Source organism: Drosophila subobscura, chromosome E (assembly GCF_008121235.1).
Source record: "Drosophila subobscura isolate 14011-0131.10 chromosome E, UCBerk_Dsub_1.0, whole genome shotgun sequence".
Classification (NCBI taxonomy): Eukaryota; Metazoa; Arthropoda; class Insecta; order Diptera; family Drosophilidae; genus Drosophila; species Drosophila subobscura.
Genome location: NC_048531.1, coordinates 20,060,904 through 20,083,962, shown reverse-complemented (window position 1 = coordinate 20,083,962; position 23,059 = coordinate 20,060,904). Strand labels below are relative to the sequence as shown.

The window sequence follows — 23,059 nt, the reverse complement described above, 5'->3', positions numbered from 1 at the left end:
ACAAGAATATCATGGGGTTCCAATGCAAAATTTAGTTCTTTGTGAAACCCGCTTTAGGGGCCTTGTGTCTAGTATAGAGAGATACTGGCACCAGCAGAGCAGAACGAACGAATGAATTTATGTGTAATAAAGTATCGTGGTGGCTGGGTTGTGTATTCAACATCACAGCCGCTCAACGTGCTTTGCATTATAACAGACCCCAGCAGACTGTATGGCTTTCTAACATGCTAATAAGTTATTTAATTTTAAATTGACAAGGGGTACAAACAAAAATCGGAATAAAATACAAATTCATTGTCAACGTGCTGATAATTATCTGTTTAAATAAGTCTGAGAACAGCAAGTTTTCAGAACTTGGTAGAACTTTGTAGCTTCTGTATCATTTTTTGGGTCTAATCAATGGTTTTGGTTTTTTTTTTTCATTCACCTCCATAAATGGTTTCGCAGTGAAAATAAATATACATACATATATGCACAGGTGTTGCTCGAAGTGCCTGTAACTGGACAGTAAAGGCAGTGCTAATGGGATTGTGACTTGCATATATCATAGGAGAATTTATAATCTTTTTAAGTATTATTTAGAAAACCGACTGAGGTGTTTGTTTGATTGTACATTTTCATTAAATTGGTCTTAGAAAATCTTGAAAAATAGCAATATGTATTATGTTAAAAATATTGTTTTTTTTCGCTTCAGCAGTTTAAGGTTTCGGAAAGGTTTTTCGCCTTACTCGAATGACATACAAAAGAGCTACACCTATTCAAATGAATCTGGAAAATACTGTTTAATTTGTGCATGCGTTCATCCGAACTTCCAAATTAACTAAACTAACAAGTTTTGATATTGGCGGATTGAAAAAAAGTTTAACAGATTGAATTCGTAGGAATATATCGGAATACCAAATTAGCTTTAAAGGTAGAAAAAACCCAATTGCAGTTGCATTCTATTGAAATGTACAAGCTTTTTTATTTTAATTTGAAATAATAGAATCCGTTCTCATTATGATTATGTATATCGGTATAAATTGAACCGAATCGATCGTAGTTTGCGGATAAACTTAAATGATAAGGCTGTTCAGAGAGCAAACCATACTTAAGTTGATCGCTTCAAGGAAATAGTTAATAATTTACATACATATTTGGAGTGATTAACTTACACGGTAGGTATATACTTATGTTTTACATAGGTTTTACATTTAAGCTGTATATGGCTATACATACATCGTATTATTAAACGCATAATATAATATTCCCGCTAATACAGTTGTCCATTCATTTGTCATTACTTTTCCTACTTTTTATTGATTACCGCTTAGCAAACTAAATAAATGAGAAGCCATTCGAAATCATAAAACATTCTGTTTTGCAAAGCAACTTAAAACGTTTCAAGTATTCTTCACACAAGTAATCTACAATCTAAACTTTTGATTCATTTCTTTTTGTGAGGGATTTCGTTTAGGAATGTTTTGTTTCTTGTTATACATTTTAATTTTAAATTGGATTTCTGGTACCCACTTTCATGGAGAAGGAAAAGCCTTTGGACAATTATAAAAATATCAACTTTTGCTTTCCATTTGCCCATTTCCACATTTGCGAACAGCTGTCCGATCCCTTCGAATTTTCTTATACGCATATTTCTCTCTCTGTCTAGCTTCGTCCCTTAATCGTTCGCTCTTATTTAATTTTCTTCATTTCTCATTTCTCTTGTCCATTCACTCTCAAAGACGGGTACAACAGGTACAACAACAACAATTAAACGCTACGCTTAGTCCGGATTTCAATTCCATCTACAGACTCAAGAACAGCGTGAGGAGTAGCGTCAAGAAAGCAGATCCTCTAATTGAAATCGATTCCGCTGCGTTCACACCAAAGCCGGCCAGCGCCACGTCCTTGCCAGGATTGGAGGACATATTCTCAGGCGCCACGTGCGTGTTTACCTCATTGCTCCCCGGCGAATCGTGCAATGTTTTCTCCAGTGTATCAGGCCCCGAGTGCTTCTCACCCATATGCTTCACATGTACCAGTGGAGGCTCGTTTATCGGTGTTGGTTCGTTGGTGCTGGTGGTGGTTGCATGTGTTGTGGTCGAAGTGGATGTCGTTGTCGTTGTCGTTGTAGGAACAAGCGTACCGTTTTCAATCCAGTAGACAGGGCTGAACTCCAGCTTTACTTCCTTCAAGTAGCTTTTGCGAACCTGTAAGATATACATAGATTAGAAATTGACTCTGAGCTAGGCTTCGATCACGTGCATCTGCGCTTATCTTCCGCGAAACGCTATCTTCGCTGCCATAATAAAATGCGAACAGTTTGGCAGTGTAAGGCGCCTCCAGAGTCACATAGGTTCCACGCAACGTCACATTGATGGCTGTTCCTGGCCACAGCTTGGTATGAACAGCCTTGTTTTCGAATCGTTTCTCGCTCGTTTTCAAAGCCCAGTTGATTTCCGCAGGGATAATGATATCCTTCTCGAATATTTTTGTGGGCAATCCACGCGCCACACCTTCATGGGATCCCCAGTACTGAATATAGTCGAAGCTGTAGGTCATCACTGTCTCCACTGTGCTGTATTTGTCGCCAAGATTCTCCAATTTACCAGTAGCTACGATTGGGAAAAGGGAAAATTAAGCTAACTTAGATGTCCTCAACCCAAATGGAATCCAATAAACTACTCACCCAGCTCGGTTAGGTTCTGTCGCAGATCGGTGCGTAAGCGATCCAACTTAATGTCCCTCAGTTCATAGCGGAACGGTTCCGTCTCGATTAGTACTTCGCCTTCGTCGTAGTACTTCTCACGATCGCTCTCAATGACCATAATTTTTCCAAGACCAAGCGGATCTAGGCGACCCAGGTTGAAGTCTGCCCCCCAATGGGTTGCAATACCCTCCGAACTTTGTTGATGAGTGGCCCGATGGCGGCCAATGAACGAGTCATCACCAATCCGAATAGCACCTACGGGGACGCCAGCATCAAACTTGCGCCAGTGCTTCCAACCGACCTTGCCCAGGTGTCCCTTGTTCATCAGGACATCAAAGTTATCGTACTTTCCATGCTTGTAGTGGGCCGCCACACACTTGTGTGCCTGCAGGATCTTCTCAGTATGGCCGGAGGTGTGGACCCCGTCGATTGTCACTCGGCAAACATAAATCGGATAATGCTCGTCCTCCGTGATGTACTTTCCGCCCTCGACTGCAAACGAGAGCTGAGTGGCATCCTTCTGATCGTAGCTCTCCCAGACCAGTGTGCTCGAGGTGACCAACTGGCCCAGCAGGGAGGAGGCATTCTTGTGCGTAAGCACTGGGTGGACATTGGCAGAAGTGGGTGTCAAAATGTGAATTAGGACCAGAAGGCAGCCAAAGGTGGTTACACTTTTGCTGGAGGCCATTCTGCTTATTGAATTTCGTTGTTGGTGAACACTGGCTTTCGTCATTCCAGTATGTGGCCAAGTTAGGAGGGGTAAAAAAGATCTGGAAATAAAACAAAGAAACCCAAGAAATTATTAGTTTATCTTTACTAATTCCGAAAATAAGCTGACTATGAATGAACTCCCTATCGAAAACTTGGCTTAGTGACTCTGACACTCTGTTCAAATGTCCTTCAGCCTAATGTCCGGGATGTGGCCATCAGACGTGGCGGAAGTTCACATGGTCTCCTCTGGAATTTTCTTAACACAATTTTCCCAGCGGGCAAACGTCTGACGAGGGCGGCCTGTTGAAAACTTAAAGGGGGGCATAAGCAATCTGTTGTTTTTTGGCCAAGTGGGTGTGTCTGTGCTGAACAACTTATTCGCCTCATGTGGCCATTCCTTTGCCCCTGCCCGCAGTCATTAGAGGCATCAGTGTCACCGACACCGTCACAGACTTGTCAACTTCAGCCAGGGATGGGGATGGCGGGGCATGTAGTACGTCTGCCCGTTGTTGCCATTGAGAGTACTCTCAATAAATTTGTCGCAGGTTTTCTCAACTTTCGTCCTGACACATGGCGTAAATGTAACTTTATTATTCCACTGCTGTGAGAAGGAAAGGAGACTGCAGCGGAAGTGAATGGACGCCATGTTTATTCATTAGCAGCCATTGTGTGCCGGACATGGACATGCAGGACTCACGAGACAAAGGGACACAAAGGGCATAACAGGACTACAGTTTGTCTCCGTCTTGCTAGCCATTGCATTTGTCTTGTCTGCCACGGTCAACTTTTAGTGTAACATCAAGCGTTCGACCCTAGGTGTCTGGTACACTTTGCAACTCCACCTGCATCTCCCACGCTCCTAGAGCAGTGGACTGTCTGCTACGGATGTTAGATGATAAGGTTACATGCAACCTCATTTGTTTTCCCTGACAAATGATGTGCTTGTGAAATTGTGATAGTGTTGCGAGAGCCAGTCACAGGCATTCCAAGCAACTTTCGAGTGTCAAGAGTTCAAGTGACAAGAGTCGAAATTGAATAATGTATGAACCGGCCGCTGGAAGGATCGGCAACGGTTGAATAGCTTGCGTTTGCAACCTGTTCTGAGTGATGGGCGGAGCTTCGTACATTGACACCGAGGCATTATACCCCCCACACTTTGTGTCAGTATTATTTTATTATCTATTATATCCCTATTTCGATGTTTTTATTTCTCTAGCACTAGCAGAGGAATTTGCGATTCCCCACCCCACCCCATCATAACCTTTCAAAGCACTTCACTATATATTGAGCCGAGCACAACCGCACTTGACGCACTTGGCGAAGAATGCTCGAAGTCGCATCACCGGAAGCAGCTATCATAAAAGCCGCACCGAACTTGAAGATTGAAACTTAAATTGACCTCTGGGGACCGACTGTGATGGCGACCGCATTGTTGGCCTGTTTTCTGAGCATGCAATAAATATGCTAAAAATAGCCAAAGCGAATACCCGACCCGGCAAATTAAGCGGAGGCAAAGGAACAAATAATTTATTTAAGTTGTTCACAGGCGTAGTTGCACAATGAAGGAGCGTGTACCCGCCCCTGACCGCCCTTCGCTCTCCGCCGTGCCTTAATAATTCAATTGAGCAACGTTGCAGTTTCAGTGCGGAAATCGGACTGCGGATCAGTGTCTCGCTTCAGGCGGGAGCTGGGTAACTGAGAGCTGAGAGATAGGAGCCCCTGCTACTGGCACCGCCAAAGTCGGAGCCGAAGTTGGTGAAAGTTCACGTGGCCTTTTATTAAATCCAATGCCCTGCAAATTTGTCTGTTGCTTTTGGAGTTTGAGTTTTTACTGAAGGTTGGCTTATTTAGCTCGTAGATTTTCGGCAACGGGATGGGGCATGGTGAAAGGACGGTACAGGTCTGCGGGTGCTACTCGAGAAACGGTATGGAGAGGCGGAAGGCAAGGGAGGGAGAGACTGCGGCAATTTAATTGGAATTTATTGAACTTTGACTCTGACCCTCATGGCCACAATAGTTGCAACAAGTTGTTGCTGTTGCTTATGTACATGTGTATGTACATATGTATGTGGTTGACACACCATTGTTTCAGCTGCTAGTTCGTTTTGAATTATCGTTGAAGTCGTCGCCATTGCTGTCGTTGCTGTTGCTGCTCAATATACATTCTTATTCCCATTCTCATTCTCATTATGGGGGCCCGACCCGCTCTTCAATCAAACCAATTTGGCATCGTGCTTTATGACTTTTACAATACAATGATCCAGCGTCCAGCTCACCGCCTATGGTCGTTTCAACACTTGATTTCTCACTACCAAGCTGGTGCCAGAGTTCAGTGCACTTGCGATTGCCTATTAGAAACCCATTAAAATGCTTAATGGCTGAAAAGTTTTCCCCTGGCATGTCCAAACGTAGTGCTGCCACGAATACCATTTAAATAGAAATGGGACTGCCGCCAAAATAAGTGAAATAAAAGCTCAACTCGTTGAGGTTTGCGGTTGGGAAAATGTTAGCTGTGAAATTCAAATACCATTTCCCACTGAAAAGAAATAGTAAACGTTTTCTTTTACCCTTGAATCCATGCAATAAATCACTGGTTTCAATATAAATTTGTTAATTTACTGAATTAGAGAGTAATTGTGTTGGGTGCATTGGTCAAAATCAATTGCATTGTCTTCACAAAGAGCATCCTAGGATAAAGAGCATCAATCAGAAGAATTTAATTGACCCGCGATGGATGGGGTCAAACGTATTCCTAGGCGTAGCCTAAGGCTGCTCATCGCAGCTATGCTATATGTACGTGGAGCTCTCTCTTGATTGGGTAACTGCTTACAATCAAACAATCATTTCGATTCAGAACGATTAAGCAATTAACCATGTGTCGGAGATAGTTCCAACTAACTGCATAATATATGTACATTATGTACAACAGGCCTCAGCGCTTATGTTTACAATCGCTCTAGTTTGAAAAGTATTTGCAACTTGAATGCTACCGGTAAGCGGAATGCCTGTTGAAAAATGTGTGTCCGCAGTCTTGGTCTCGGTTTGTCTTGGTATTTAGAGGTTTTTTTTTACCATTTTCCAGACGACTTAATTGATGGGTTGGATGGCGTGTTACTGGGCTTGCTGAATTTTCTCAATCAATGAGCAAATAACCAGCCCGAGTCATAATTACGCTTTTCAATACTCAGTTAGGTAGGTGGCAGAAAGCTGAATCACAACCGCTCAGCTGCCCCAGGGGTATGTCTTAATTGCACTTATATCGCCGGATAGCATCGCTTACTGGATTATACTTTTACAAAAACCGATACCTATAGGAGAGTCTGTTTCAGCTCTCCTTCGCACTCCATCGATAGGAAGTGTAGTGTCCCCTCCTCTCCCCCGCACGGTAAGGCAGCTCATGGGAGAACCCACAGAACCACAGAAACAGAACCCAGCCAAGCATATCAGTTAAGCAGCCAAGCACGGCCAACTGCTGATGCAAGCACTGCGGCAGGAGATGGTCGCTCTTACGTTTGCTGCAAGTGCAGCTAAAACCAAAGAAAAGCAACAAAATTTAAGGAAAATTACTATGCTGGTGCTACTGCATTACAGAATCAGTTGTTAACTTAATTAAAGTAACTCCAGCGCAAAGGCAACTAGACTTAAGCATCACCCTAGAACACGTGTTCCGGCGAAGACTACTACATATGTATGTACATATCATCTGCTGTTTGCACGCTTATTGCACCTTCCACCATGTATCGCACAGAAGTCATGTTCTTTTTTGGGAAAATTTAACCATTCTACTGACCTCACTCCCACTTCGCATTTGAAGGGTTTGGACAGCTGGGACAACAGATTGCGTATGGCCGAATGGTCCGGCGTATACTCTTTTCCCACTCCCCTAGCGCCCAACCCCATATCGCCGGCTGCCTATTTGCATGTTGCATCAATTAGAGCGTCTGGAGGCGCCCCGCTCAGGTTTACCGGCTACTGACACGGTGGCTGCAGACTGTCGCCTGGTCGCCCCCTTTCAATTTGTTGCAGACTTCACAAGGGGCACGTCACAATCGAGAGTCCGACACTGCACCACTGTCACCTCTTTGCCTCTCAAATGTCGCCTGCCCGAACACACACGTTGATTGTCAAGCGTTTCCACTACAGTCAATTTATTTAATGGATCAATCGATCGCTGGGAGAAAGGGGCCGTAAGTCATTAAAAGAACGAGCTGGGAAGGTGTTATGAATGGTTTGTTAGCGGCATTTCATTAATTACCACCACCTGCGAGGCTGGCGTGGAATATTTCTGTGAATAATCCAGGACTACAAATTTAAAAATATCGCTGTTACTTGAATGATGAAAAGCATATTTCACGGCAGGTTTTCATTCGATCTCCCTCGCTCCTAACCATGTTTTCAATTGGTTTTTAAAAGATATCAAGTTTTTAATGCTAATCTCATCAAGTTTTTCTGATTTGTATGCAAATCTTAGAGTCAACGCAGCAAGCAAACTACGACCGTTATGAAACGTTTAATGAAATCGAAATTAGCCAAACAAATGAGCTAATTAAAAAATTAGTAGTGCCCAATACATATTTCAACAATTTCAATTTTCGCTGCTTCCCAAGTCAATTAATAGTCCCAATGAATTTTTTTATGGGTTGATTCCGTAGATTTCGTAATTTATACTCATTTAAATATACTCAAATATCCCAAGCTTCGTTAAAGTATTTCCATAGCTTTCCAAAGCACAAATGCGAGTAGCAAAGGGCACGCACACAATGTGAAACGAAGTGAAAATATAACCTTGAGTTAAGTGTGAGTGCACACAGCACAGATCTAAATAGGAAAGTTTAAGAGTGGATTGGCATCCCAGAACGGAAAGAGTTTTGTGCTGCAAGAGACTTAGAGAGGTCTATTAGAACTTCCCTTGAGTTTTGCTGATTACATGTCACATGCTACCGGATGTCATATTGCAACAGATATTACAAACAAATGTGAGCATCTGACAGTTTTTAATGTAAGGTATATTCTATACTGGCTTAAGTGTTGGTGGAGTTCCGATTCACATATTTCCATTACATTTTAAGCATTGTGCAACAGAAATTAAGAGGTGACGTTACAGATAGATTTTGGGGTTCAGGAGCCTGTGGAGAACATCTGGGAAGCCACTCAAGTAAAACAATCTGCACAAGGCCAAACTGGGGGAGGGTGCCATCTGGTACTTGACATCTAACAATATTTCATTATAATTGCTTTTTAATTATGCACGAAAAGACGCGACGAGCCAAGCAATATATAAAAGCACTCAAAGCTCTTGAACAACAACTAATTGAATTCAATAATTTAATAAGAGATTTTCCATACAGACTCCTACAGTGGCCTGCTGAACGGTTTCTACTCTTTCGACTACTGCTCTCCCCTCATCGGTCGCCGCGGAAACATTGACCCCACTCTGTGATTGCGAAGTATCCCCCAATTGGTCATGGGCCGTTTAAGAGCTGGCCACATGTGTTCCGAGAGTTCAGCGAGCTACGTCATCATCGAACGCGGGGCGGTCAGGCAGCAAAAACAAACAGAAAACCGGTCCTGCGGGTCGTTCTAGAGGCCACGTGCTAATCCAAAATTGTTACCGCCAAAACAAGAGAGCCACGAAAAACTAAGCTTGAACTGGTTTTCGCGCATTGGATACACAGAAGAGTCGAACATTCGGCTCTCGCGCATACCCGATGCCCTTCACTGTTTGATTCTCTACAATTATAATGCCCCATCATATACATATGTACATACATAGGTCTCCCATAAAATATTTAAATTTAACAAGCTTGAGCAATAAATACCCCAGAAAGCTATGACTCTATGTAAAATAAATTATGAACAGAGTGCCAGGGTACGATTATCAAGGTGACTCCTTCATTAATGTGCTCACTTAAAAAGCTCAGTCAATCCGCACTTCCAGCTGGGTTAATCGAATTTCCAGATTTATATCTCGATGTCGTCATCCTAGCCACTGTTTCTCAGCTCCGTAATCGAATACTTTTTAAGTCAATTCCTAAATCATTTTTATGCGCTCGAAACGCCTTAAGTCGTAAACCATAAGCAGGCATCGGGCATCAGAAACGCATCTGTCAGCATTAGAAGTTTATAATATTGTAAGAGTATACATCGAAAACGGAGACGAAACATTTTAATTTCGGAACACAATGTATCTGTATCTGCCACATTGTTGTATAAAGTTCTGACGAATATTAATTGCGTGAGCGAGCTCTATTTTGTTTCGAGCTTTAAATCGTTGGCAAACTTTACACGCCAGCGTCTCTGACCTCGTGAATGCCAGTACACTTTTTTTCATCATCTACAAACGAGCTCTATAACAGCTGCCGGTTATTTTTCAATTAAGATATTGAATTGTTTAAATGGGATTTAATACAGCATATACAAATCAACGAAACACGATGTAGATATACTTAGATGTGAGTTTGTTACACAGGGTTATTAGTACCAGGTCTCTGATTGCAAGTTTTAAGTTGGACTGAAAACCTTATCTACATCTGGGGTATGCTTGTTTGGAAGTTTATGCAGCCACAAACCATCTTGAGGCTCCCTGAATGATTTACGCTTTCTCAGATTACGCCCAGAGAAAAGCGCTATTTGGTGGCAGGAGGCAGCTGTCGAGGAAGCAACACATTTTTATCATAAATGCGGTTGTGGTATACACGTCGTCTAACTGTATGCTGTGGCCAAGAGTGGAGCTTGCTCCGGGCTGCAGAGGAGCAGTGGAGCATGGAGACGAAGCGACAGTGCTTCAATGCCAGGGCTCTACCTTTAGCACCTCATTGACAGCTATCATGAAGAAGAGGTATCAAGTTACGCACTCCTGGGAAGACGGGAGGCGACGTTAGTCCAGAATAAACCTGGACGATGCGCTCCAGTAAGAGCCAGACCTGTCCGACTACCATATCGCGTGCTGCACTCATTACGTAGTATCTTTGTAATACGATTTATGCCTGTATCGCATTGCTTGTTAGAAACAGCCTATCTACAGTATGTATAAGTATTTTCTGAACTCTCAAAGATGACTTTTGACAGGCCGTCAATATTCGTCGGCATTCGCTCATACGCTCCACTGTCATGATGATTTCTGCTTGATGGACACGAATTCCACTTGTGGGTAAACTTGGTTTTCATGGCGTTCTATTGATATTCAATTCAGACTCAAGGCTTAGCTGACAACTTCAATTCTCAAAACCATTCCGAGTATGCACCGAACGACAGTTCTTTAGTTACCGCCATAAATTTAAAAACTATGGAGTGTCTCAGCACAAACACCCAGCACTCAAATACAATATTCCGGCCTAGGCCTTGGGCTCCACTTCCCACAGTTGTCATTGGATCCTTTTAGTCTTGAGCTGACGAAGACGCAAGACAAGTGTCGTTTGCAATTTGGGGTGTTGATTTAGCCTCTTTGGCCTCTCAAAAATCTACTAAAGTCCTTAAAATTTTCAATTTGTATGTCTCACTGGTCGCCGAATGGGAGGTTCGGGAATAAGTAAAGTCAAGCGGAAAGGCGGTAAGGGAGTGACTCTGGACGCCATGCAATTTGTTTTAATAGAAGAATCTATGTTGCAGGCCAGAATTTGAGTTCATGCGATGCTCTCAGTGTCACTTTCAATTTCTAGCAATTTAATTCGTGTCTGCTGCTAGTTTAAAGCGTGCCTCTGGCCACTGTTGCTCATGCTGTCGGGGACGGGGTTTGTGGAGCATATCCGTCAAATGAGGTCAGATGCCATTAAAGTGTTTCTATCTACCCCGCAAATTCCTAAACAGTCATAATCACAAATACCAGAAAAAACTTTGGTCCACAAAAAGTATTCGATTCCCCAGAACACGGAACTGAGTCAGGCTAATCCTTGTGTGTTCATGTGAATGTGTTCATTGTTTTGCTTATATTTAGGGATCGGATTCCAAAGAATCTTCTATAAATGACTAACGATAGAGCAAGACCTTCCCCAATTGCAAGACTACGAAATGATTGGTAAATTAATTGAAGAGGAAACACTGGCGGACAACTGTTCCCCAAACGTTTTCATGCAATTAGTAAGCAACCACTTTCAAAATTTAACGATGAAAAATCCGCAATGTGAGCAGTCCGTGCGCCAAAGTGGAGCACGATTAGCACAGATATGGAAACAATTGAAGTAAGAACATCATGCCAAGCAATGAATGATATTAATGGGCGATGGCAGGTGGCTTTTTTACACTGCATTCGTGGCATTCCTTCCAACCACGCCCCAGAACAAATTGGAGAGGACAACTAACGGGTTCTTATTAGCATTCCACTCCCAATTCCTGCCGCAGTAGGCGACTGCTTGCAATTACAGAATGTCAGTCAGAGTAATTATATAATTGAGACTGGGCACCGGGCCACCAGAGCTCAGGAGGTTGCCCGAGAGCTGCAGTCGCTGCATTTATAATTAAGGCTGCTCTGCCGTAATCTGCGATGATATTCCAGATACGATTACATACATATGTATGTACGTAGACGAGTGTGAAGTCAGCGGAAACGGACAAAAATGTGTGTCAGACACTTGACATTAAACGAAATGAAATTGCCGACGCTCCGCGTTTGGCATCGGCAATGGCTGATGACATCGTTTGACAACACTGACACGCATCCCATAGATGCCGGCGAGCACCTACCTAATGGCCTGGAACTGCTTCTTCAGTGAAGTGCTTCTGTTCTGCTCTGTTCTGCGTGGGTTGTGCGGTGATATGGGACGTTAAACGCGATAAGCGTCGTTCTTGTTCCCCCCTTTCCTACGCCACAATGGAAGTTACGCAACCTACTCCCACTAAGTGAAGAGCATCAAACACTTCGATTGCCGTTGAGTGGGTCAGAGCTACTACTAGAGAGCCCTCTGACTGACTCGGACTCTGGCAAGTTTCTTCATGATTTACGTTCCATGAAATCCCTTTAATATTGATTCCTTCTCACAAAAATGTCTACTCGTATTCAGAAGTTGATTACCGAAATTAAAAGCACACACCAGACGTCGCCAATTTATAGATTGGTTGGCCTCCACGGCCACTCGCACTTATCCGAGCCCTATTGCAGGACCCGCCTCCCCCTGACAATTTTGTTGACCAATTTAAATTATTTTCGCACAAAAAAGCAAAAAAAAAAAACAAATTAATTGAAAGCAATAAAAGTTCTGGCCGTCGGAGGCGAGCTCTCAAAACAAATTTAGGAATAAATAAACGTCAAAGGCGAACGCACAAAACACACATTTTTACACGACAAAACAAATAAAATAAAATAAAAATGAAAAATAAATAAGCGAACCTCAAGTCGAAAGCATGGGATAGAGAGCGAGGCGGAGAGGGGATGTAGGGGAAAGTGCTCGCCGAAGCGCAGACAAGGTAAATAAAAGCGAACGAACCACCACGACCCCAGAGCTACAACTCGGAGCACAAACTGATCTCCCAGCTCGGATAAGTGTTCCCCAACAACAAAAACAGCCCGCACACCACCGCCATATCCAAAGACAGGGACAGAGGCGTTGCTTGTAGTTCAAGGTGGGTACTCGCCTGTGAACTGTGGTGGGGACCACGCAATAGAAGCAGGGGAGTGTGCCTAAAAGCAACTCTGTTTGGCAAATGGCTATGCTGGAGCCACTGTCGGGGCTCCACTGCTGATGTCTATGCAGTTTCTTCCATCGGACAAGTGCAGGGTCCATAGTCGGAAACCTCCGTTTTGCATATGCATTGTAAATTGGCAATGATTGCCCACAATTTGCTTTGCAGAACTTTGCGACACTCGCGCAACGTGCAAACAAGACGCAGAGAAGCAGGCGGATGCAAATGCAGAAGCAGATGTAGATACAGATACAGATATCCCAGTGACTGATAGAGATGCATTCGCTGGGAACTCAGCTACATTACAGGCATGTCTCCAACCGCACTCCGACTTGTTTACCGTGGTCTCTGTACCATAACTCAGACTATTTAAGTTGCAGCGCCGTAGTCAGCATAGGATCGTCAATCATCGCGGGAACTGCGCAGGCGGCATTGCAGGAGGCAGCCGGAACGGAGACGCCTCTTCTCACAGAATTTATAAGCAGCCTCGATGATTTTTAAATTAAGATTGGTGGTAATGAAGTTGTTTTAAGTCCATCGTCATCGTCATCGTTGTCGTCGTGTCTAATTGACACACACCAAGTGATGCAAGCAAGAGTCTGTTAATCCAAGATCTCACTTGAAGGGGGTACGTACTATTCTTCCAGATAAGGAGCCGCAATGGGGCCCCGAAATGGCGAATACTCATAAATGGTGGGAATGAGCAGGTGATTTAGTCGTCAATTAATATTCCAACAACTATCTATGCAATCGTAACGAAATAATCCATATTTGGACAGCGGCATGTTTACAGACAGTTAGTTATGGAACTCCAATTCAAAGGAAGGAACACACAAAGGCCTCGAAAAGGCATGGTATAAAAAAGACACAAGCATAAGTAATATCAAGTCGGCCCGTGCCAGGAATAGCGTGTCGAACTGGCAAACATGTTTCCCAACTGGCCAGTAGGCTATGCGGACTCAAAAAGCCCATTTATTTAATCTGCAATTGATCAACAAAGCATATTGTTAACACTGGAAATCGATGGGAATTCAGTGCATATATAACAGACCAAAACACTGAAAAGCCATTCAAGATGGATTTCCCACCCGTTTGGATCAAAGGGGTAATCCTCATCCGAGCAGCCACAGCTCTCGAGTGCAGTTTCCGTTTTCAATAATCTTGCAATCGAGCAGCCATCAAGTAAAAAGTCGTACTGTGGCCAGCGCTTAGAGCAAGAGCTGCACATGGTAATCTATCACTTGAGCCGACATTATCGACGCCAAATCACACGAGCTTGATGCGATTACAGATTAGGCCACATCAATCTGATAGTTATGAAATCTTATGGCGGCGGCAGCAGCAGCAGCAATAGTAGGGGCACCGTGCTTTACCGTTAGCCACGACTTGAGCCAGACTAATTGCAGCGTCTGTCTTCTTGGCCTTCCAACCGTGTGGAAGGTGTTGCTTCCATGGCCAAGAGGTAAAATGAAACCAGTTTGCCGCTTGCTGCTTAGAGTCAACAAGCGTAATCTTCGTTGCACGTGGGGATTCCGTAAAGTCAGTTGAAACAAAGAAGCCGCCAAGAGGAAATTGAGGCTTACACCAGTGTAAGGAAGAGGGACAGTGGGAGCGGGAGTGCAATTGTGTGCTCGAGTGGCACGATACATGCACCAAATTGAAATCTGGCCGACAGGAAGATAACTTTGAGGGACCAAGAGGGCCTTAGCAGAGTTCAAAATTTAACTAATTTGCTTCCCTCCCCCCTCCTACCATCGTCCATCCCGTATCCACAAATGAATGTCTTTAGCCATAAAATTGCAGGGACATAAAACATTTTGCTAATTATTTATTAAACCACTGATATTTTAATGGCCAGCCCATAAAATTCTATAATGTAATAGGTAAACGGTAAAATGCCATAAGAACTGTTGGCCTAGCCTAGGCCTCAGGCTGGTCCATTAGTTGGGAACGCCTAGTGCCGGCCGTTTAAGGTGTGAAAAGTTCATAACTTTTGAGGTCAGCTCTGCAAGCCGATTGGCAGAACAGGTGGCCATGGGATTGTCTGTCCACAGGCAATTCAGGAAAGAATGCAATATGTGACGCACCCTAATTTCGGTGTAGTCGATGGTTCCCCACAAAATCTATGGAGCCCTTGGCAGGGAAAAGATGAAAAATTTCTAACCCATCACCAAGAAGCTATTAGTTGGTTTTGGGCCTTCGTCTAATTACAGATGTCAGATATGACGACCACGTTGAGAGGCAGATGTTTATCGCTATGCTGAATTTTTTTTTGTCTCGCACTGTTCGCAGTGGAAGTTAATTATTACGTTGCAGTCCCCACAGAAAGCAGAAAATAAATTTGGATAAACGGCTTTTTATTTGAAGCTGGCTTCACTCGTGTGGACTGCAGTGTGAGCCCCGCTGTGCTTCAGCTTCTGACTTTCAGTACCGCACCTCCAAGTAGACCCAATCTCTGTTGTAGTTCCAGTGCCATGTCCATGTCCGCAGCAGACGCTTGGAAATGTGGCACACAACACTTGATATCTAGCCCCATTGTGGGATGGATGATGACGCGAGGGAGTGGCTGTGTGCCAGAAGATTGGACATTGGGCATTGTGATGAGGAATGCATAATGCCAATGGAAAATTAGACAGGCAAGCAAGCAGGCATTGAGCCTGATGGCTTGGATTTCCCTTCATCATCTTCTTGTGGCAACTAATTCTATCAGACTTCTATTTTAATTTACAGTTTCTGATTCCCAGCCAACCCCAAATTTAATCAGTCCAACTAGATGTCTCCCACGATTCCTTCAGCTGTCTCCATAAATCAATAACACACAATTGCTGTGACCGAGTCCATTAGGCTAAAACCTAGACCTGGCCATTACGGAAGCGGACAACGGAGCAGCCCTGGACTCGGGACATGTCACTTATGGGCAACAATTGGAAGGCACCCGCATGGAAAATTGGTTTCGGGTGAGCGGGGAACGAATGAAGACTTTACAATTTCAACGCAGTTATGCAACCTGCATATACATACATAAATGCATACGTACATACATATGTATGTATTTATGTACATACATATGTACATATATTTAATTTGCAGAAACATGAGACATTTTCCGACATGACATGGCGCCAACACAAGCAAGCGGGTGGGACGTGGAGAGACGGGAGGGGAGGCCTAGGGGTGACTCCATTCATACTGCGTAGAGCCGGTCCGGTGTCTATTGATTTTCCATTGTCCATGGACATATTCCTCGCCCGTCGTTAAGAACTTATTGTGAGCCCTGTTTTCTCTGGGCTGTTCGCTTTCCTTTTCCTTCTGCTTTGAAGATTGTGTTCAAGTGGGATCATGAGTGGGGGGCGTGGGTGTTCGAGCTACTTTCGGGTACCGTTCGCGGACGCAGCTCTTATCAGCAGCTGACGGAAATCCAATCGAGCTGTGGAGTACCGTGGCCCAGCAAAGGTTTCATAAATTCCTACTGCAACCGTCTGCGGCCGTTCTGCAAAAATGCAATTCAGCATTGACTGGAAACTGAGCCTGGAAGATGATTTGACAAAGGCATGGGGAAGTGACAGGAGCTGGGCATATCGAATTCTTTGCCCGCCACAGCTTCAGGGCTCCATCTTGGCTGTTGTTGTTCTGGATTCTGGGTGAGTTAAGACCCGCAATGTGCAGCTTACGTCTGCTCCAGGTGGAGATGGAGTCTGAGATTGAGTCTGGCACATCTGTGCACACATATTGACTGGAGGACTGGGGGTCTTTTTTGTGTTCTGCTCCTTTGTATTTTTTAAATTTAGCGTAAGATTTAGCCGGCTCCCTATTTTACTGCTCCCCACTGCCGTGCTCTCATGATTTACCCCTAAAAGAAAGTGAGCAGTTTCTCATCTGGGTAAAACCGTTGGCCCTTCCAATTCTGGAAAAGACAATGTAAGGGACTAGAGTTGAAAGCGCCATAAAGAGGGGAGCAAAAGGGTTTATACGTTGAGAAATTGGATTGCTGTTCGGGATCTTAAGCTTTTCATCAAAGGTTGAATAGGAAACTTCGGGATTTTCTGATCACACCCCCTCCGGAACATGGTAGTTAAAGTCTTTCGAAAGCATAATTGTTTACGCTCTAGAGAGACAGCAGCAAAAACAATTTTAAAGGCACGCAAAGCACTTCAACAAAGGGCTCCTCACCACACTGGAAAAAGTTTGAGAGTGTCGAGTGCGTTAATGGCCAGAATGCAAGCTGTACGACCCGTGCAACCCATGCGACCTGGGATTAAAACCCAAGGTGGTGGCAGGAGGGCTGGGAGGTGGGTAAGCCGCCCACGATGCGCAGCCAATGAGTCCAACAACAATGAAGGCAATTTCAGCAGTAACATATCAAATGCAAAGGATCCAAAAACCACTGACAAAGGGGATGGATATACATAAATGCATTGGAAACGGGACATTTATTTGCGGGGTGGTTTCTCGGTTACTGGTCACCAGCACCGCAGGGCAAAAGCAGGCAGAGAGCGGAGAATTGCAGGAGATGGGACCCCAGAACTGTGCTGAGAAACTTCCCGGCAAATAACAATTTCGGAAAGTGTGTGGAAATTAATTTTTATTTTATGAGCCCATTTCTACTCTTCTCATTTTCTTTCGTTTGTTTATTTACAGAGCTGCGAGCGCCGCTCAGCGGGAGACCAACCGGTGCGCTAACACCGACAAAGGAATCTGGATAAGTATCCGGAACGGAACGGAACGGAAAACGCGATGGGGACGTGTCATGACAAATGACGACTGCGGAGCTTTATTGCGGTTGTTGCTAGTGCTGGATGCAGCATTCGGGCATTGGTAGTCATACGAATAATTTTACTTTTGGCCCGCTTGGCCGCTTGGCAAATAATCCACTTTCCCAATGCCGGAAATGCAGATACAAATTTTATTAAGCCAAAGGAAGACGGATGCGGATAATGCCACGATAACAGCCTAACGCCTTAGGCTTTGACGCAGGCTTCCAATATTTTGACCGCCATTGTGGCAGCAAAGACCTCAGCGCAACGTTGTAAGTCACGAGCACAAAACAAAACAGCGACGAACGGGCGAACACAACAGAGGGGCAGAGAGCCAGCAGAAACAGAGTGAGCAGCAAAGGGCAGAGGACAGAGGCGTAATAGAGAACAAAATAGAAAATAAATAACGAAATAAGCGAATGCCAGTACCAACCCTGTCTACGGGATTTGATATGCGCACATCATCAGCTCCAGCCGCTCCTGCTTGCAGACCGAAAAAGAGAAGCCAACATTTCTGTGAGTGGCAACAAACGAAGGACGGACGGACGTACATACAGAAGGACGCAGGACGAGGACGTGTAAATGCTGTAAGCGGGGACAGACACCGCACCGCACTGCAACATACAGAATTGAGCCAAGCCACCCCTCTCTATCTCTATCTCTCTCTATCTCACTCTCTCTATGCAAGGACAGCGTCAGAGGACAATGCCACCAGGAGAAGCAGCTGCCATTAGTTGGCTTGCAGGCATCTCCTCTCATATCTCTTATATTTTCTCTGCTTTTTTTTGCAAACTTGTCTCGACGCGTCATCGTCATCCCCATCCTTACCTAAAGCTAAATCTCTGTAGAAGAAGAACACGCCCGTCCCGTTCCAATGCAAGGCAGGAGCAGGATTGCCAGTGGCAGAGGTGAGAGAGGCCTCCTCCTCAGCATATAGTACAAATGCCATAAAACGTGATTCATTCACGGAATTCAATTATTCTGTTGAAATCACGTGCTGTTTGTCTGCCGCTCGCTCTAGTTTGTCTGGGTCTGGTCCCAGTCCTGACATCGAGTTGGATCATCTCAATGGTAGCGTTAGAAATTCAGAAATTAGCCCTGATTAACCGACCCTGTTCCCCATCATTCTGAAATAAAGACTTTGAAGGATTTAAGTTGTTTCCGTTGTGCTTCCATACCAAAAATCTTAGGACAGATTGGGGAGATTACCAAATAATTACAGAATTCGGATATATTCCTGCCTATCCAATCATCCTTCAATAACCGTCAATCTAATTCAATCAATATGCCACAGCTCAAGAGCAACGCCATAAAAGGGGGCAAAGTCAGCCCACTTTACATACCCGTGTGTGCAAGTCACAGCAATCAATGAGTGAGTCACGATCAGAGCGACGCAAGGTCCCTCACACACTGCCTCTGTCATTATACTACATCTTCGATTCGATGACATCACAAGCCCCCTGCTCAAAGGCATGGGATCGACGGCCCATGAGAGTAAATGTTTGTGCAAAAATTTCAATTAAACCTAATTTATTCCGACAGAGTGGAAGAGGGGAAGGCGTACGTCATTATGGGAGGTTATATGCGAGGTGCAGGCAAAATAGGCAACATACTGAATATTGTAAAGCTCGTTCGAATTTAAGGAGGCGAAACGAAAAGGATCTCTATAAGGGATATTTTTAAATCCTCCCTTCATTTTCTATTTTCCTAGAAAAGACCTAGAAAAACCAACGCGAAACTTAACAAAGCCAACAAAATTGACCTTTGACAATGGAGTGCATGACCGCAAATGCCGGGCATGTCCGTCCAACTGGAGCCCACTTCGATTTTATTTTCGGTAGTGCGTTCCACCCACTTGAAGGTCTTCAATTGCACATTTCGGATGGGGAGAAGGCAGACCAGGTGTCAAAGCGGACGAAAATCGTCGCCATTTAGAGGCCAGATGGAAAACCAACCTACCGCAATCTGAAATCGGACTGTTTGGATACATCTCCCAAAACGCGACTGGCGGGCGGGCTATGTGGGCCATCGCGTGCTTGACAAGAGTTAATTGAGCAGCGAATAAAATTTCATAATCAACGAACAGCGCACAATGGGAAGTTTACGATGTTACGATGGCCGGACTCCTTTCTGGGGCCATAAAGAACTGACAACGGAATAGATGTTATGCGTGCCAGAGGATGACTCATCGCGCATCCTACGGCCTTCATAAGGATTCGGGACAGACCTTGTATGAGCAGCGATATCAAACCGAATTAACTTCGGAATTTTGTTCAGTTGTATGTGTTCTTCATTCACGCTCTGCCTATATTTTATGATCCCTTTCCTCCGCAGACAACTGCCTTTCTCCGCGTTCGTCCTGCTCCTGCTCCGTGAGCATTTGTTTGTTGTTCGTGCGAGTGTCCTTTGTCTCTGTCCCAGCTGTTTGCGTGCCACAAATAGCCCGCTAGTTTCTCCCACTTTTGGCGCTGACAAGGAGAAAGCGATAGCCAAGCTAACAGCAACTTGGCGCCATTCTAATGCCACCCGCTCTTCCAAGGGGCTCACTTGGCGACATATGTATGTATGTATATGGAATATATGTATGTACATACAGTCTGAAGAAATTCCCTGCAAAAACATATGCATATGTACCATATTCGCAATTCCGACCTCAAATGAAATACAATTTTGAATAAATGTATCCCAGACGTCCCCAATTCAGTTCCCAATCGCAACGATAATTGTGTCATTGAAATGATTGTGTTGATGAGGTGGGAAAAACCATATGTAAATACTTTTGTACATCAGACCAGGAATCAGACCAAAAAACTTAGTTTTCAAGAAACACGAACAATATATCATCAAACACCATAAACTTTTCTTAAAAAAATAAGAAAATATGTGATAAAAGAGCACTGGAGTTGTAACATTGAATGACAAGAAACGGCAAATGGAGTGAGGGTAAGAGTAATCGCTAGGCAAATAAAATAAATAAAACAGGTTCGAAAGCGCACAGCACCGCGAGAGACACGGACGGCAATAGTCTAGCGGCTGACTTCCCTGTTACTTTGGCGATGTCGCCGGTTCCCTGCCAGGAGCTTAGGTAGCAAGGGAAGAAGCAAGGGAAGGTAACTTTAGTACTTATCTATTAACAGTTAAATTCTATTCTCTCTTAAGTCAAATATCTGAAGAAAACGTCAGTTTGTCAGCGTCAGAAAAAGCGATTTCCCAACAGTTTCATACCCGCAGAGGTGGCAGAAACTTAACCAAATTTGCAGTCCATTCAACTTGATTATCTTTGAAAATCAATTCAGCCCCCTTTCCCCAGCTTGAGGATAGTCACACGGAAGCTCTCGCTGGCTCTGGGTTCGGAATCGTAGTCATAGTCATAAGTGCCATCCGTACAGGGCAACCGTCGGAACCCCCTCCACATGCTTATTAGGTCGAACGTGCCCTGTCACGAGACAACGGGAGCAGGAATATTGTCTGTGCCCGGGTTTCCGGCCTCCTCCTGGCCCAATAACAATTCTTCGCCAGCCCAAGCACCCACATACACTCGAGGCAACAGTTCTCTGGCTATTCGATGGCGCAATAAAAGCCTTTGATTCGGTTGCCCTGTATTCCTTTGGGGCACCGCACAGGACTAGCCTGATGGAAGCAAAACTTCGTGTTGTTGTCGCTGATGTTCAGTCTGCTGCTTGTCTGCCGTTTCATTATTTACAGCCTCCCCAAATAAAAACCCACAACTATTTGGTGCTGTATCTGCATGAAATGGAAGGAGCGCTCTGCAGACGGGAACTGAAGTTTGCACACTCGGAATACTACCCGTACTATCCCAATGCCTGGCTCCTTTGAAGATGTTGAAGTTTAATTTATGTGAGTTTTACTTTTTTACTGGCGCCAGCACCAGCCATTCCTGCCAGACGCTGCTGGCCTGCGGTTCTTAGCACACATTAAAAATTCATTATCCCACCCCCGTAACACTAGGGTTAAAAGCGTTGCATACATATATATGTACATACATTCATATGTACATACATATGTATTGTATTATGTATTACATGGCATTTGAAGCAGATAATAGCAGCCTCCCTTTTCATAGAAATGAGGCCATGAACAATAGGAATATAGAAATATCTGAGCATGTAACAGTAATAAGAGGAACAGCCACCTTGTTGCTTTTTGACCCAGTTCAAATATCAGACGGGGTAATTCAGTACTTACCCGAAAACAAATTTCCTGTGTACACCGTTAATTCGAACTCGATTTGCCCGTTACTTTCAATCTTGCAAAATGCTAGAATTAAAAAAAATCACATAAAGGGAAGGTATAACACAGAATGCAAAATCGACAACAAAAGAAATCCCGAACGTAGGAAGGAATAATCACTCCCAGCTCTAACACATGGTGGCGCCAGAAAATATGGAACTAACGGTGCTGCAGCAGCCGATTCATGCCCTTAGTTCGTTCAACGGTCTCCTCTTCGTTTTGATCTAACAAAACACATGCACACACACCACACACTCACACACGCGTTCTGCGAACTGGTCAGCGAGCGAATGACGTCATTGTCAAGGATGCATCCACGGCCACTCTCACAGCATTTTAGTCGGGCTGCAACACCGTTTTCTGATTGCCAAAGTTTTGCTAAAGTCACCGTGCAAAAACCATATTAAATGGAATGCTAAGCCGCAACGATTTTTGCAATTTAATTGGACGTTTAGGGAAACTACGCACTCCCGAAATATCCTATCCACCATTAATGTTACCGTCAATGTGAACCTACTGTATAGCACGCGGCTCATTAATTTGTTTATTTGATTGAAAATGAACTGTGAAAGTTCAATAAAAACACGCAAGGACAACTTTAAGCGTAGGGATACAACTTTTGGCGAGTTTTTTGTTCAAATTTCGTTATCGCGACGACGAGCGCAGCACCAACCACTAACTTCGCGTTTTTTTTACCAGTGTGACCGCGAATGTACCGATCAAATATACCTGCCTAACCCTTAGAATTATACCAAAATATACCTTATCATTTTAAAATATACAGTGAATATACCGTAAATCTTGAATTACTTTCCTCGATTTTCTTCTTCTGTCTTATTTTACCAGCTAGTTAGGACTTTTACAACACATCAGATAATTTTACTCGATTGATGAATTAATTTTCTACAATCCAACTAATTTTAAAGGCCCCCTTCATTGGATTATTGATCAAATCAGTCACATAAGCAAGATGACTTTACTTACAAGGTGACGTCTTCACCACAGAGGAGTCTCTTTCGGGGAGCAATACCGTATCTCC

At 44.0% G+C, this 23,059-nt stretch overlaps 1 protein-coding gene across 3 annotated transcripts; it reads right to left on the bottom strand.

Annotated features, from left to right (window-relative positions):
* Window positions 1-937: 937 nt before the first annotated feature.
* Window positions 938-22,702, bottom strand: LOC117892648 (protein unzipped). Of its 3 annotated transcripts, none has more exons than XM_034799005.1 (5): window positions 22,521-22,702; window positions 21,976-22,047; window positions 2,669-3,459; window positions 2,245-2,594; window positions 938-2,189 (listed from the first exon to the last, which is right to left on the bottom strand). In XM_034799005.1, exons 3-5 carry the CDS (start codon window positions 3,420-3,422, stop codon window positions 1,785-1,787), a joined length of 1,509 nt encoding a protein of 502 aa, XP_034654896.1. In that variant the 5' UTR covers window positions 3,423-3,459; window positions 21,976-22,047; window positions 22,521-22,702; the 3' UTR covers window positions 938-1,784. The 3 variants fall into 3 exon arrangements, with proteins under 3 accessions (XP_034654896.1, XP_034654894.1, XP_034654895.1); XM_034799003.1 differs by having other exon boundaries at window positions 2,669-3,443; window positions 21,974-22,047; window positions 22,538-22,702; XM_034799004.1 differs by having other exon boundaries at window positions 22,538-22,702.
* Window positions 22,703-23,059: the final 357 nt, after the last annotated feature.